Source organism: Cavia porcellus, unplaced genomic scaffold, assembly GCF_034190915.1.
Source record: "Cavia porcellus strain 051 isolate PalLab524CR breed Dunkin Hartley unplaced genomic scaffold, mCavPor4.1 scaffold_2, whole genome shotgun sequence".
Lineage (NCBI taxonomy): Eukaryota > Metazoa > Chordata > Mammalia > Rodentia > Caviidae > Cavia > Cavia porcellus.
The window spans coordinates 109173056-109190744 of NW_026947485.1; the positions used below are offsets into that span (position 1 = coordinate 109173056).

General features: G+C 37.1%; 1 protein-coding gene across 7 annotated transcripts in view; it reads right to left on the reverse strand.

Annotated features, from left to right (window-relative positions):
• Window positions 1-17689, reverse strand: part of R3hcc1l (R3H domain and coiled-coil containing 1 like) — an 86928-nt gene that overhangs the window by 25048 nt on the left and 44191 nt on the right. For all 7 annotated transcript variants that reach the window (XR_010046305.1, XR_010046304.1, XM_013143432.3 and 4 more), the window contains one exon: window positions 9446-11250. Coding sequence is in view for 5 of the 7 variants with exons in the window: in XM_013143432.3 (XP_012998886.1) it covers window positions 9446-11236 (1791 nt within the window). In the remaining 2 variants the exon portion in view is untranslated. The remainder of the gene's footprint in view (window positions 1-9445; window positions 11251-17689) is intronic.

The following is a 17689-nucleotide window of genomic DNA, read 5'->3' on the forward strand; positions in this document are numbered from 1 at the left end:
TGTCACTGATGAAGTAGAATGGTAAGACTAAACTAAGCTGGAATAATAAAACTCAAGTCAGAGGAATACTGAAGGTTTGAATCTTTCCAGCCTATTGCTATTCACGAGACCAAAGAAAAACTGCAAAGCAGACAAAATTTGCATTATTTGTCACTCTGCTTCTTGCTTGATTTCTCCAGACCAGTGATGGAGAACATACAGCATGCCTACTGCAGGAGCTTCTTTGTATCACTGAAAGCTCTAAAAGGTTCACCATCACTGCTTGAGTCACAATCCACTTTTTTCTTATGCTATATTTAGAGACCTAAAGTGGGTTCAGGTAAAGATGGCGGATAGGTAACAGCAGGCTACAGTGACTCCCTGAGATAGTCCACTTAGATTTCAAAATAATTCAGTGTGGGGAGCCCCAAACAGAGGGAGATGAATGCTCTCAACCCAGAAAGAAACTATGCTGAGAAGAACCAACCAAACATACAGTCCCTGTGCTACTATTAGGAACAAATAAAGGCTCGGTGCTCCCGCTGTAGCACCCATATTCGCATGACCGCGACTTACTGAGCCACCTGAAATCCCACCACCTCAACTCACCGGAAATGCAGTCACACTGGGGTCAGGGGGTTGGCGAGCCAAATGGAGAGCTGAGTTGCTGGGGAACCTGCATCGACCTGCAGTGAGTGCCGGGAATAAAACCATTCCACAGAAAAAGGGGCTCCAACAGACAACATTCTGGGACTGGGCAGGACTGGCAAGAACAAGGAGCAGCAGTGACTTCAGTCAGTTACTCCCTTCCCAAATAGGATGGGTGGGGTATGCTTGGCCTGGGTCATGCCTCTTGCTGAGACCCAATAGGTTATCCCAAACCAATTCCCTACACCCATTAGTGCACACTAACACAGTGCAGGCCTCAGCAGGTTGACTCACTCAGAGGGGAGGCGGTACATACTAATACCGTGAAGGTCTCAGCAGGTTGACTGACCCGGAGGGCCCAGCATACCTTGCCCCTGATGGCACCTTAATAACACACTGAAGTGGGCAGGACCACCTAGCCAGTGCACTTCAAAAGAATTGTAACCAACAAAAAAAGAAACTGGGACCTCCTATATACACTTGTATGGAAAAAACAAAAAATAAGAGAACAGGAAGCAACAAGAAAAAGTCGCTAGCCCCCAATCCTGAGAACATTGATCCAGGAAACGTAAATACAAAGGACACTGAGGTCAGTAAACATACAATATCAGACGCAGCACCAGTGGACATAAAATGCTATCTTTGGGACCTCATAGATGAGTTCAAAAGTGAAGTATTTAACCAAGTAAAGCAAGATATAAATAGATTAACAAAAGAAATGCTGAGCACCTCTCAAGAAGATACAGATGGAAAAATGGAAGAACACAAAAAAAGGGGAGAATCGTCTGCTAAAGAATATAAAGAAAACAGAATACATGAAGCATGTTCAAAGAGATTACCACGAAATGAAAATTTCCATTGAAAGCTGGCAAAACTGTTTGAAAGAAACTAAAGATAGATTATCCAAACTGGAGGACAGGTTTGCAATGTAGGATCATGAAAGGAAAAATTTCTTAAAAATAACAAGGAAATAAATAGTAATGATAAAGACTAGAAGATGACGAGAGGATCTATAATGTAAGAATATAGAATGTGAACAAAGAAGCAGGGGTACAAACAAAGGAACTACAAAGGCTATTCACAAAAATAAGGAAAACTTTCCAAGCATAGGAAAAGGAAATGATATTCAGATGCATGAGGCATACAGAGCTCCAGCCTCTTACAATCAAAACAGAAATATACCCAGGCATACAATAATCAAGATCCTAGAAATTCAATATAAGAACAGAATATTAAAAGCTGTCAGAGACAAGAAACAGATTACTTACAAGGTAAAGCCCATCAGAATTGCGGCAAACTTCTCGACACAAACCATCAAATCAAGAAGAGCCTGGAGTGAAGTATTCCAAGCCCTGAAAAAAAATAACCTCCAGCCCAGATTGATATACCCTGCTAAACTGTCTCTAGGAATTAATGGAGAAACAAGATGCTTCCAAGACAAAGAGAACTGGGGAAATTCGTGACCACCAATCCAACTCTACAGAGAATACTGCAGGATATTCTAAAGAGAGAGAAAAGTACCAGGACTCCAGGATCTGTGGCAGAGAGGCCTCAGTGAATGGAGCAGAAAGTGAAATGAAGAAGACAGACAGACAAATAATGATGGAAAAAGAGCACAACAGAATTAAGGCAGAGAGGGTTGGCTATAATCTCTAATATAGATGGCCCTGATACACTAAATTAAAAAAAGAGAGAGAGAATAGATCAGGAGGTAGGGTCCAATGAGATGCTCTTTATAGGAAATATAATTAACATGAAAAAGGGTGTACGGACTGAAAATCAAATATGGGAAAACAATGCTCTATGTGACAGGGAACCAGAGAGTAATAGGGGCAACTAAACTAGTCTCTGAGAATAGGTGGGAAAGACAGGCTTTAATAGGTAAAGGAATACAACTAGAGATCAAGTCCAGGAGAGAGAAGGTTCGGAATCATTTAGGTAAATAGAAGGTTGTCCCTCCAATTTAAAACTGAGAGTGTTGGTAAGATCCAAAAATGCCCAGTATAACCCTGGGGGAGTGAAAGGGGAGGAATAGTCTTAAAAAAGATGGCAGAAGATATTGTTAATTGTGTATCAGGAATTAAAACCCATATTACTCACACTGCTCTGCTTAGATAGAACTTATTCTGTCCCAGCTTGTCTATAAGCACTAAGATCTGAGGGCACAGATAGCTATCCCCAAAATATCAGGATATAGCACAGTAATCATCTTTAATTTCCTATTACCTTAAATCTGGAGCCCTGTATAACTTATACTGTTATATCATGACTGATCTTAGCTAAATCTGATTTGTTTGATTGCTGTTTGTTATCGACAGATTTTATTCAAAACTGTTATATTGATAGTATCAAGTCTAAGAGTATAGACAACTATACTGAAAATGACAAGATTTACTATGATATCCATTCTGGTTTGATGATTACCTGTTTTTGTAGTTTTACACTCTCTACAAAGTTGTGTTTCTATTAATACTGTTATGTACTGATATACTCAATTATACTGTTTCTGATGATATACCAATTCTATTGAAAATAACAAGAGACAACACAATAACCATGATACAACTCCTTGTACAGCGGTTTTACATGTCTTTTTCATTTTATGTGTCTATAGGAATATGTTTCGTTCTGTCCTGGTTTTGTTTCCTCCTCTAATATAAAAAGGGTAGAAATACATGTTAAGACTCATGCATGCGCAGAACCTATAAACAGGTTATGAGAACTGATCTTATGACACATGATGAAATGAGCAAATACTGTGAAGGAAAAGACACTATAATACCCAGTGCTGATCCCAGAGTGTCATGATGTGAAATCCAGCAATACTATTATTCTTTGTCCAGAGTGATTTTAATCTGCTTTGGTTTGTTTAATCTCAACATAAATGAAGATATGGATAATTTCATGTATGTTTAAGTATATAGGATTGATAACCATATTATTAATTTCATGTATGTTTAAGTATATAGGATTGATAACCATATATTATTATTTTTGTTGGATAGTTGAATAGAACTATTTGCAATCTCGCTATTTGAATTTCCACTTATATTCCACTTTTATATCTAACAATTATTTGTAAGAGGACAATATGTAAACATCAACTAGTGATTTATTACTGTTTATTTTTTCTTTGAAAGTATGTATTATTTCTACCCATTTTCTGTTTTGTTTAGTCTTTCTTTAAATAAAATTTTTTTTTAAAAATAGAGACCTAAAGTGTTACAATCATGTGCAAGGTTCTTCTCTCATAACAAAATTTCTCTTTCTAAATTACTTCAGAGAATATTAGCCTTAGCCCTTTTATCAACAGATAATTGTACTTCTGGTCTTTAACAGCAGCTCAGACCTACTGGTTTAAGAACCTAATTCTGACCCAGGCAAGAAATAAGGCAAAATAACCCATCATCTGAAGGACTGCAATTTATTCCTCAATTAATTTGGAAGGAGAGTTCTGGTGAGGGATCTCACATTTGTGCTGAGCTATATTCCAGGCCTCCAGGACTGCAATTGATTATCAATGCCTTAAGTCCCTACCTGTATCTATTAACACTCCTTCCCAAAGTCCCATTAAGAAAGTAATGAGCATATCTACTTTCCGATGCAGATGATAAATTAATTCAAGTAAAAGTATAGATAAGACTCAATTCTCCCAAAGGTGTACTATCTTTAACTAAGCCTTTATTTATTTATTTAGGTGCTGGGCATTGAACTCAACATTGCGCTTACCAGACAGATGCTTACATGACTGAGCTAAGTCCCTAGCCTAACTAAGCTTTTAACATAAATGAATGTTTAATTTTGGACAGTTCTGTCATCTGTTTCTTCCTGACCACTATATGGAATATACTCTGATTCTCTCTACTAGCCTTAACCATCCCCCTTGTTATTGTCACTAAACAATTAAATGATACAAGCACGAGCTATATCACTATCTGTTCTCCATGTGCTTCAACCACACCCCACATACCACATCTCATGGAGTTCATGGAAACAAAAAGCACAGTTCAAGGGCTAACAAGAACCTCTGAAAGCTAGGATTGGCGGCACATACCTGTAATCTCAGCATTTGGGAGGCTGAGGAAAGAAGATTGCCATGAATTTAAGGTCATCTTGGACTACATAGTGAGCCCAAATCCTGTCTGTACTACATAGCTAGATCCTGTCCAAACAAACAAGCCCTAAAGCATCAAAACAAAACTCCTTGTGTTGACACCGTAAGCCTAAAACTTTATTTTTCTTTGGCTTTGAAAGAGTAACAGAATGAAAATGCTGCTGGTTTGCATGCTAACTCAGAAAGAAAAAAATGCAACAAATCTAGAGCTCAGAATTTTTTTTTTTTTAATTTTGGGAGTCACTTGGCCTCAATTGCTGTGCTTTAAAATTTTACTGTAGTTTTTTTCTTCTTTCTTTTATCTTTAAATAAAATAGATTTTTGCCACTGTACTGGGACAGACCCCAGCCTCTCTCCATGAATAGAGAGAACAAAGCCACACCAGCAAGCAAGTCCAGTTTGGAAACCAGTGCTGCGATAGGCTGCTGGCAAACTGAAACAGACTCTAGCCCCTTCTGGCACACAAAAAGTACCAAAAAGATAGGCTGGCAAACAAAAAGTACCAATCCCCCCATCCCCTTGCCATAAGCAACAGGTTTATCCAGAGAAACACAGGCTGTGATGATAGCTATGGAGGTGAAATGCAATTGGATGCCTGTGGTGCTTTTGGTGTTTCACTAACATCGCAGGTCTAGGGTCAGTGGTCTGATTATAGGTTCAGAGGCTAGTGGTACACATCTAGGGGAGATCTCCTTCTGAGGGTTGCAGGCATTGTTGATTCCCTATGGTCTTGTTTTGGAAGTCCTATATCGTTTCCACTGTTTTGTTGGGTTGGGGTTTATTCTCTTTTGTTTTGATTATGTCAAATCCAATGGCATGAGCAGCTATTTCAAAGATAGCAAGATATATTATGGTAGCAATTTTGGAACTCCTACAGGCTTGTTTTGAAGTCCTTTATTGTATTCATTGTTTTGTTTTTATTGTTTCTATTCTATTCTGTTGTTTGATTTTTACTATGTCCAAAGATATCTGCAGCTATTTTAAAGATATCAAAAGGCATTATGGTAACTATTGTTGATTTTGTAATGTTCTGAAGTCCTGTATCTTTTACACTGGCTTGTTTTATCCTCTTTATAAATAAATACATATTTTAGCCAACTGTCCCTTACACAAAGGACTTTTATCTAGAACATATAAAGGATTAAAAAACATTAGGTCTCCCCAATTCAAAGACCCAAACCAAAAATGGGCATCTGAGATTAACATATACTTCTCAGGTGAATACAAATGGCAAATAAATACATGAAGTAATGTTCAAATAAAAGGATTTAAAGAAGAAAAAAAAGCATGTCAATGTTTTCTCATTTATCAATTACTAACTTAGGTTTTTGGGCATTCTGTATCATGGCTTTAGGAAACTAAGGGTAACCTTTGGAGACTCATCAAGGTTTGTAGTTCTAGGAGCTCAGTAATAATTGTGCTCCACCTCTTCAGGCAGTTTCAGAGATTCAAATATCACAGCACATTGTTTCACATGCCAATGGTTACGACACCCTATTTTACATATACCTTCCTGCTTACTACATGTATTACATATGGCCTCTGTATGTTTAGTTATTATCAACAAGTAGGACAGCTAAAAAAACAGCCAAAAACAAAAACAAAAAAACCACCTCTTAGGCTGAAAAACATTTCAAGATAGGTAAGCACTCCGGTACAGCGTAAGTAATAATACAGCATATCTGGAACAACATAAATAATAAACTAAAAGTCAGCAAAGAACTATTAATGTATTATGTGACATCTTTTAATAACATTACATAAAATATGTATTTTAAATATATTTATTATATAAATATTAAATATATTTAGTAACATAAAACTCAAAGTAGAAGAGAACATAAGTTAGAGTTGGATCTGGTACTTACATTCTCTCTATTCTCATTCATCTTCATCAGTCAACACAGACCCCAACCCTTTCTATATTCCTCCAAAAGACATCAGATACTGGTCCTCTTCAACTCAAAACATTGCATACTGTACTGTTTTGCCACTGCCAGCTTGAAGTCACATCAGTATACTCTTTGTTACTATGTTCCTCAAAATACTCAGTTTTTCCTTAAATTCTTTTGCACCTGACCTGAAAACAGAACTGCCATACCCCATTGACCATTCCCCAGTACATAAGGGATATACCTAAACTATCACACAGTGTCTTAGTTACTTTTCTCTCATTGCTGGGACAAAATACCTGACACCCAAAATGAGGGAAGGAAAGGTTTGGTTTCAAGTGCATAATCAGTTGGCTCCAAGGCAGGGTGGCATGGCACTGGGGCAACACTTCAAGGCAGCAACCAGCAAAAGGGGACACAAAGCAAGCCTCTTTTCCTTATGTTATACGCGTGCCACGTTTCCCCTCCTTCCAGGGCAGAGGTAGTATTCACAAAATCTCTGTGCCCTCCTCTTGCACAGAATAAGGATATTTACAAAGTAAGGATCCCGGCTCCCTGCTGAGTCTCCCAGTTAAACTTATATAATTCTCAAGGTAACACAATGCACCAACCATTACAGGCAGCACCTGAGTTCCTGCAGCAATAACATTTTGAAAGCCTCTGGAGCCAAGTAAGGCAGCATGCTCATGCTGTCTCAGCATTCAAGAGGTCAAGCAGACAGGACTGCTTATGTCCAGGAGTTCAAGACCAGCCTAGACAACATAGTGAGACCCTGACTCACAGTACAGTGAAAGCTCCTAGAGACCACTCTTAAAAAGAGCTCTAACTCTGCCCTATCATTTTCATCCATCAGTATTTAGTAAATACTTCCATGAATAAAAAGCTCTGCATGGTATGGCATTCATTCGCACGATGCTATTTTCTGTGTGTGTGTGTGTTCCTTAGTTATTTGTCTGCATCCTGTGAACTGCTTCCTTCCTCAGACTAACACCTTTTCTCTAAATTCAGCTAACTTACCCTACTACTATTTCTAATCTGATGTGGGTCTCAAACCTCTGTACAAGTGTTTTTCTAACTATGGGCTGTCCACCATCTTTAGGTTTCCACTCTAATTTTGATATGCATTTGTGTATTATCTGTGAGCAGCATTTCTCAAACTTTACATGATCAGAATTATTTTTAAAAAGTTATAAATGTACAGGTTGTTGGCCTACAGAATTTGCAGTTCTAACAAGTTCCAGACGATGCTCATGCTGCTAGTCCAAGCATCACACTTTTAGATTCCCTTTGTGAATCTGGTGAAAGTTACAAAGAAATGCACATGCATATACAACTTGGCATGTAATCCCAGCACACAGGAGACTGAGGCAGGAGGATTGCACAAGTTTGAGGGCTACACAGTGCCAGTCTAAACCACACAGTGAGACCCTGTCTCAAAACAAACCAAAAGGGTTCACTGATGCTCAACTATAGCTACTCTCTGTTCTACAATTCTAAAAATGTTTAAGGTACGATGATCCCCAACTAAAAAGTAAGAAGTAATAATGACACTCTGTGTAAACACCTAAAAATGAGATGGGACTGCTTGGTACTGGAAAATCAGTTTGCCCAACAGGCTACCCTCTTCAGTCTCACCAGGTTCTCTCCCAGGCATATGAAAATGTATCTATACTTTCAGACCAACTGTCTAATTTTCAGAAATAAAAGACTTATTGTTCAATATTTAAAGATTTCTCTAAAGTGGCTCAAACAAAACTCTTTAGGTGAAGAAAAAGAGAGCATAAATACTAGGTAGATTTAAGAAGCACCTCGACTGACATCCTGAGTCTGCTTTTTCTAAGGGTGTGAATACTAAGCTTTAATTTCTTCATTTATAGAATTGGAAATCATTTTTCCCTTCAAGTAAACGTTACACGAATTCACTATAATGAGTATGAGAGTGGTTCTACTATTTAAAACTAATGACTTTAATTTACAGTAAGGAAATTAAATGAATAAAAATTAAACATATAAATTAAGAAAATAAAAAGAACTAAGTAATTTGTAACCTATCTTCAAATCCATCTAATTATCTTGTTATTTATGAACTCTTAACTGGCCAAGTATGTTACTATTCATTCCTATTTGCTAGTACACTAAGCAGTCATTTTTCTTCACCTTAACATAAATTCCTTAAAAAACGGCCATACTGTCTTTTACCCTTCCCTTTTTCACTGCCTTTCTTCTAAAACAAGCATACCCAATTTGTGGACTGCTTTTAGCCTTTATAATAAAAAGTTTAAAAAGGAAGTCTTATTACTTATAAACATTATGTTATATATATATTTAATATGTGGCCTAAAACAATTCCTTTTACTGGGGGGGGGGGGACCCAGCAGGCTCTAAATTTGGACATGCCTGCTCTACAGTGCCTCACAACATACCAACAATCCATTTTTAAAATGCAAATATGAATAACAGTTATATGCTCCTTTCCCCAACTGGGTTCATGTAAAATATAACTTGTCAATACAGAAAAATACTTTTGAAGAAGTGTCCCTGTGTATTTCCTCAACAGATAGCCAGAATTCATTAAATTCCTCTTTAAGCTATTCGGTCAGATCTCGCAGGCTTAGGTTATATAGATACAACTCAGATCCATGTTTTAACTTAAAAAATCTATTCCTTTCTCAATCTACAATTCTATTAGGTTATTTTAGGGATCCTTGAGTATGAGTGAATGTGTGAACATAAAAAGGTCTATCAAAATCACCTCCAAAAAGTTCCTCAAATTTATAAACAGATGAAACTTCAGAGTTTCAAGTGAACATACCTCTTGTAGAAGACGTGGATTTACACAGTCACCATCATCGTTAAACATAGATTCCCAACTCTCCTCTACAGCAGTACTTTCTGTTCTGTGAGACATTTCAGCTAGTTTTAATTCCATGGATGTTTCCAGAGATGATTCTCTAACAGGAAATGACACAGCAAATTCTATATTCTCTGAGTCATCTTGTTCTTTTGTTTTGAATTCTTTAGCAGTTCTTAGTTCATGTAATGCCTCTGTTATATCACCAGTAATATCCAGATCATTGCCAAAGGCACTCTCTGAAAATTCTTTTGTCCCATTTGAAATATGTGGTTTAGAGTCCAAAAATGTGTTACAGTTACTATCAGCAATCTTAACAGGTGAGGAGGAAGTACAATCTGACATGCTCTCTACCAACTTTCCTGTTGACTCTGTAAAACTAGATGAAACACTTTCAGCATAAGTATCTGGGCAAGCAGTCAGACTGCTGAAATTTTCAGAGTCATTCTCACTTTTAACTACATGAGGAGGGGCTATATCTGCATTCATTGCTATGCATTTTGAGAAACTACCTGTATCACTACCAGTATCATCTAGTTGACTTACACAAGGGCTACCTACAGTTACATGATCACATGTGGGACCTGTAACATCTATCATACATGCCTTATTAGTAAGGCCATCTATACTCTCAGATCCACTATCTATTTCATGAGCAAGAACAGCAGTATCAGAAGATTCATGTTTTCCACATAACTTATCATTAGTGCTGTCATTCTCCTCACATCCTCTAATCATTGTTGGATCAATAATGTCATTTTTGTGCTCTAATTTGCTAACCATAGTCATTTTATGAGCAACGTGAGCCATAGTCTCAGGAATGGAATCTATACCTTTCTGCCCCAACATGAAACCTGTACTGTTGGCTGTATCACCTATACTCTCAACTTCACAGTCTGCACAAGTCTGACCAATGACAACACGTGGACTTTCAGAAACAGAAACAGCAGTGATGCTTCCATTGTTGAGCTTCAACGTTCCATCTGGTATTCGTATGCTTTGTTGCATAAATTCAGAATCCAAGCATACCTCTGCTTGTGCAGTCATGCTCTCAGGTTTTAATACAGCAGTAAGATCTATAGGAAGCTGGGACATTATCTCCACAACTTTGGCATCAGTTTCAGTTCTGCTTCCTGAATCTTTGTCTTCAAAAATTTCCCCACTTAGTTCATGTCCACTGAAATCACATAATTCCTTACTGTGAAATGGTCTGCTTAGAACCTGATTAATCTCACTAATTTCTGAATGAGACTGTGAGAGAAGTATTCCTTCATATCCTGTCACATCTGTATAATGAGCCTCCAAACACTCCACTGCCTTTGGTTTAAAGTATCTTTGTAAAGGTACTGAAGGCATAATCCCAGCATTTAAGACTCTTTGCTCATGTTCTTCGGATAAAACTTCTTTGGATAATGTGAGTCCTTTCTTAGTACAAAGCCTGTCTTTATTCCTTTTATGAAAACACGTGTCTTTTTTAAATTTTGTTAAAGATTTCTTTCCTTCTCTACAATTATTCTCCCTCTTATCAGTGTTAATACTTAGTCTTTGAGCCTCAGGCTTGTCTTCCAAGGTCTGTTTTTGAGAAAGACAACTTGCTTTTTGTTGTTCTTTCACCACAGAGTTAGGAGGGCCACAGCTTTTTTCCTTATCACCTGTGTTAAGGAGAACTGTATTCCTACGAGCTTTAGGTACATAAAGCGCCATGTCAGGCCTTTTGGCTCGACCTCTGCATCTCTCCACTTCTTCCTGCATGGCACCACCTCAACCTGAAAAAAAAAAAAAAGAGTGACTTAATTAATGAAAACTAATTACAGTGTATTGAACCAAGAGATTTTTGAGGACTAAGTAGAGGGCCTGCCTACTAATCCATTCAATAGAAATCTTTGAATTAAAAAAAAAGTAAAACCAGACATAAAATGATCAATGCAATCAAGTGTGCAACTAAGGAAAATAAAATCCAAGAAACTCATGAGATCACAAATTTTATCCAAATATCCCTTTTCTTCATATTTCTCTAAACCATTAACCTCTAACTTCAAAATCTTTTCTACTTAAGTAGCTTTCTTTTAGGCTGAATTTTTAAATTATGTAAGTAGTGATGGCCAGCAATCAAGCATTCATAAAATAGAATATAACCAACCATCTCTACAATCTAGAAACTTAAGACTTTTTTGCTTTGAAAAGTATATGAGAACCGCAAGAAGTCACATTTATACGACATAAATACAGATACGTAAAAAGATTCTTATAACCAAAAAATACTTCCTAGAGGAGGTGGGGAAGAGTACTGTAGAATGGACTAAGGACTTTCCGCACTGAGCTATTCCCCGCCCCTCCCCTCACGCGCCTACCTTTAGTTCCTATTTTGAGACAAGTTCTCACTAAGTTGCTAAGTTACGCAGGCTAGGCAATAACCTGCACTCCTCCTGTCTCACTCTCCCAGAGTTCTCAGATTATAAAAGTACGCACCACTATGCCTGGGCTGAGACTGCTTTAGAACTAAGACTTTGTAGGAAAAAAAAAAAAAAGTAATGGAAAAAAGAAAGACATCTAATCACTATAAAGACTTACATACATACTTGTGTACTGAAATGTCTCAGTGTACCCATATGTATGTACAATTCCTTTGTGTCAATTAAAAGTAAATACATAATTTTAAAAAGAAGAAGGTACAATTCTATTATAGTTAAGCACCTCATGCAGCGATTCTGTGAACAACTGCCTTATGACCCAAGTTTTCACAATGGCCCTCCACATGACAGGTAGTCTGGCTTTATTCTGTTCCTTCAATGCACAAGGGGTCTGGGTAGTGGCTTAAGTTTCAGATCAATGCTTGTGCATTTGCACCCAGAAAAAGGGTTAATCTATGCTTCATAGATTTGTCCTCGGGCAGTGGCTTTTCCTCCTGTATGATACAGGCTCTGCTCAGCATCTTCCTCCAGAAGAGCCCTGTTTCATCACAGCTAAACGTCTGTTCAGCAGTGTACCCTTCTGCCTCTATGAATTCTGCAAACTCTTCCTTACAGGGTTCTACAGTAGCCTTGTGAGAACTAGAAGTCTCACCATACCTTACCATACTATAGATACCACTTCTGTTACAGAGTTATCAAATCATCCTCTACTGGCTTTAAATTCATCATCTGTTACTCTTGTAGAGGGATTTTCTTGCAGTGTATCAATGCAATTTCCTAGCCTTTTCACACAGTATAGCTCCACTAATGCTATCACCTGCCATCTGTTTCTCATCCAGCTTACACTAAAAAAATTTTTCCACCTTTTCCAGCACTTGTATCCTCTGTCTGGTTAACTCCTTTTGCTGTCAGCTCCTTTGATGTCATCGTTATTCTTCAAAAGACTGTAGTTGAGATTTCATCATCTTGCACTCTAAGGCCGGATAATGCTTTTCTACAATTTCCTTCAATTCAAAGGTTATTTTCTTCAAAATCACCTTCTTACTATTCTTGCTCTACACTTCGTTACCTTCATTGCTGCTCTGCGCATCCCTGTCATGCTCCTTACCACTCTGCACATTCTGGTTACCTTCATTACCACCCTGTACATTCTTACCACCTTTACTACTGCTCTGTACTTCCTTTTTATCACCACACTTGCTCTGTACTTTGTCTGGAGCCATGCTGTACTGAATAACACTCTACTGTACTACACGTACTTAAAAAGTACACATAAAAAAGCTTCCTAGTAAATGTGCACACGTCTGCCTGCAACTGCCATCCTGACTACAGAAAGCACAACCATGTGCCAGAGCAGTGAAGACGGCCAAGATCGCATTTGTAACCCAATACAGAGTTCACCAACAGAAGCAAGTTCTGCCCAGTGCTTCGCTTTGTAAACTGAATTATTCATAAACAGAGGCATTCATGAACAGAGGTATTACTGTATTGACTGCTATTTTTACGTCAACATCAACATCTTTGTTAAATTAGATAATAATTTCCAAGTAATGAGAGAATACGTTGTTTTTTGAGCTATTCACAATAGGGGGAAAAAGTATGACATTTACATTAACAGCATTTTATCTAACACTTTACATCTAGACCACTGATAAATAATATATTGAACCCTAACTTAATGGCATTTGCCAGTCTGTGCTGCAAATATTCTTACCATGGCTAATTTCATACTACTAATGTGATACTACTGAACATGCAAGTGGTGAAGATGCACAACACTTGAAAGAATTTCTGCACAAATAAATGATGCATAATCATTCCAGAGCACAGTTTATAACAAAATGTAGAAATGAGTTTTAAATATTTTTTAAATGTAAAGTGTTTAACAGTAGGCCTATGTAACTTCATGTTTAATAATGGCTGTGTAATAGTCTGTATGAAAATCTCCTACAATTTTAACAACTAGCTCTTAGGCCAGCAGATGTCCCAGCAAACTAACAGCTGCAAGCATTTTTTTCATTATAACCCACAGACACAAAAAATGAGGTGCATTTCTATTTTATAGACTTTCAAGATATTTATCAATTTAAACTTCTGTTCAATTTTTAAGAATTTCTTTTGCAAACACAGGCATAAAGGGTCTTTAACATTTTAAAGTAAGGATCTTTGTCATACACAACAAAAAATGTATCTTGGTTTAAAAAATGTCCAGCCAGGAATGGTGGTGCATGCCTGTAACCCAGCATTTGGGAGACTGAAGCAGGAGGATTACCATGAGTTGAGGACAGCCTGGGCTATGTAAGTGAGTTCAAGGCCAGCCTACACTACAATCAGACCCTGTCTCCAAAAAAAAGGTTTGCTCAGGTATTTACTAATAGCACTTGACATTTTTTATTTATTTCCCTAATAGTTTTAAATTTTCCACAGTGTTGTATTTTTAATGACTCGAATTTGCTTAACTGAAAGATATTCAGTTATTAGGCATTTGGCAACTAGTTTATCCACAAAAGATCATTAGCATGTAAGTCCCTTCAAAATCATTCCTTCTTCCTTCCTTCCTTTTCATGCAGGAGACAGTAGATTTGAGTCATGTAAAATCACAACCTTCTGGAGGAAATAAAAACTCAAGGCTTCTTTACAGTAGAGGGCAGTCAATTAATATTTTTTCTATTTTATATTTTCAAACACTGGACCTATACTTGAGCTTTCTGACTGCTTCCATAATTTCAAAGTTCCCTTGAGAGAAAAACAGCAGCTTCCTTTAAAAGCACCTCTGAAACATCTTCATGAGAAAGTGAACTAATACAAAATAAAACAAGATTTTACATTTTCACAAGATTGTTTTCACACTAAAATGCCCTGTATTTAGCATTTCAATGTGGATCCTTTTTCAATCAACACCACAATTTTGGTACTTTAAGCATTCAATAAATAATTCAACTATGAATTGATCTGATTCAGTATTTACTAAAGGTGCACTTAGGATATCTAATATTAGAAAGAAACTCAAACTATTCATCACTTCTAGAACAAATTCTCTAAGCTCTATTTGCTAGCTCAAATGAATATATCTTAACTAAACTATATATATATATGCTGTCTCAATTTTTTACTGGAAACAATTAAAAACCTCTTCACAAGTTATAAAAGTAAAAAATAGTAAAATCTCTTTTTCCACACCAATTTTTGTTCTTGAACTATCTGACGGCAAATCATATGCATCATGGTCCTTTATGCTATATACAAAGGACTATTATTACCTCTCAGTAGGAACACTCCCGTCCATAACCATGATGCAGTTACTAGGGTCAACAAATTTAACACTAACAATGTTAAAGCATCTAATATAAACATTCCAATTCTGATGGTTAATCCAGTCATGTCCTTTATAGCATATTTCCCTCTCCAATATAGGATCAAGTTTAGGGTCTGATACTGTGTTAGTTTTCATGTCTCTTTCACCTCTTACATTCTGGAACATACCCAGAGCTTTCCATTGCCTTTATGCTACTGATATTTTAGAAATATAGCTCTCATCCTCATTCCTGTTTGTTATACATTTTGTTTTGGCAGTGCTGGGGATCAAACCCAGGGTTTTGTGCATGCTAGATAAATGCTCTACTACTGAGCTACATCCTCAGCCCTCCTCCTCATTATTTTTTTACGGAAAATAAACCTTAAATTTGTCCTATGGCTTCCCAGGATTACACTGAAGTTATACATTCTGAGCTGTTACTCTACAAATGTGGTTATGTGTCCTTGGGGAATCACAGTTGAAGGCACATGATTATCAATCGTTCAGTGGTGCTCTTAACTTTGATCACAAATATTGTCCAACTTCTCTACTGTTTAACCACTTTTTCTCCTTGTTTAAAAAACAAAAGCAGTCTGTGAAGTGGTACTTTAAAAAGCATGCAAATATCTTGCTTCTTCATCAAGACTTCTCTCTAAATATAGCACTCTAAGTGCTAAATACTAAATCTAATGGTTTTCTGATTCATTCTTTAGTATGGCTGTAAAATGACTAACTTTAGCAGACCTTCCACATTTAAGTCAGTCCTTAGTGTTTTTCTGAAAACAAAAGCAAACGATATTATATATATATAATATAGTTTTCAGAAAAGTTAACAGCTTTCAGCTCTTATGGTAGGCAGCTATAGGAAATCCCACCTAGAAAATCAGTTTTGGCCCAGACAGGACACTGTACCGGTGAAGCCTTAGAGGCAGAAGCAAGGAGCTTCTATCTCCCCCACCCCTAGGAATTTACCTGTGACTCCATCTTCCCCACCCCCTAGGAATTTACCTATGGTGCCAAACAAAGACCAATGGGCTACTTGTGCATCCCTAATGCCCCCTTAGGTTCCACCCCAAACTGAGGCTACTTATATACTCCCCATGCCACGTGTCCGTCCGCCAGAAAGAAAGCCGGACTCCAGTGGTCGGGGGTTTTGGTTTTCTCTCTCTGTGTTCTCAGAATAAAGGCCTCTTTTGTCTTATACGTCTCATCTTTTGGATACAATCTTATCAGAAAATATTTTCTAACTTTTGCAAAATTCAAATGCTATTTTACCCAAGTCCCATTTCCCTTTTTTGTTTTTTTGTTTTTTGTTTTTGTTGTGGTCGCAAGGTGGGGGCAGCTGAGATAGGTTCTCACTACATAGTTCAGGCTGGACTCAAACTCACCACAATCCAATTGCCTCAGTCTTCCCAAGTGCTGGGATTTGCTGGCCCCAATTTCTATTTTTTTTTTTTTTTCTCTGTCTTTTTCCTTTTCATCCGTACCAGGGATCGAACTCACAACTGCCTGCTTTCAAGGCAGGTGCTTATACCGCTGAGCTAAATCCCCAGCCCCCTGGCCCCAATTTCTTAAAAAAAAAAAAAAAAAAGCACACCTCTCCTACAAAGCCACATGGCCCCTTCACTAGACATAGGATAATGTACCCAATTCTTTTCTCTGGAAAAACAAGAATTAAGTATGGTGTTAAAACATGATGATTAATCCATCATAGAGGTCTGGTAATATTTATTTCTTTATCCCCTTTTAAACCCATCCCAAATCCCCCTGAAGAAGAAGCATGCTACAATTAATTCATGTATTTTAATGAACAGAAATAAGAGTAAGAGAAGAAAGTACTTTTCATGGCAAACAGGCAATTAATCTATTTTCTGAAAGTTTCATCAACCTAAAATGTGTTTAAATTATAATATTTTTAAGAACAAAGAAATGCCTCAAATAAGATACAAGATGAGTTCTGACCTGGGCATCCTCATCAAATCATGTGCAAAAAATTATGCACTGTATAATTATATCAAGCATACACTATCAGACCATAGTTTTCACATATTAAGCATATCTTGAACACAAGATTCAACAGATAAATAAAAAATATGAAATAAGACTAAGCACACAAATATACTCCACAGAAACAGACCCGCATCTACACAGCAATTCATTTTATAATAAATGTAGCACTTCAAAATAGGAAAACGTGGAACAATCAATATCAAGACGGCTACCTGGCTACCCATTTGGCTTTAATACTGTGAATTTAACAGATACGTTTAACTGATTTTTCTTTCCTTCCTAGTGAATTTAACAGATACATGTAACTCTGATTTTTCTTTCCTTCCTAGTGCTGAGAAGGACAATTATCAAGGTTACTATAAAACAGAATATAACTTAAAATTTTCCATATAAAGCTAGGCTTACTATTCCTTATAGAACTCATCTATGGAACTGTTGGGAAATTTTTGGCCAAGATGTTTTAAAATGTTTCATTTTCTTTAAAAATGT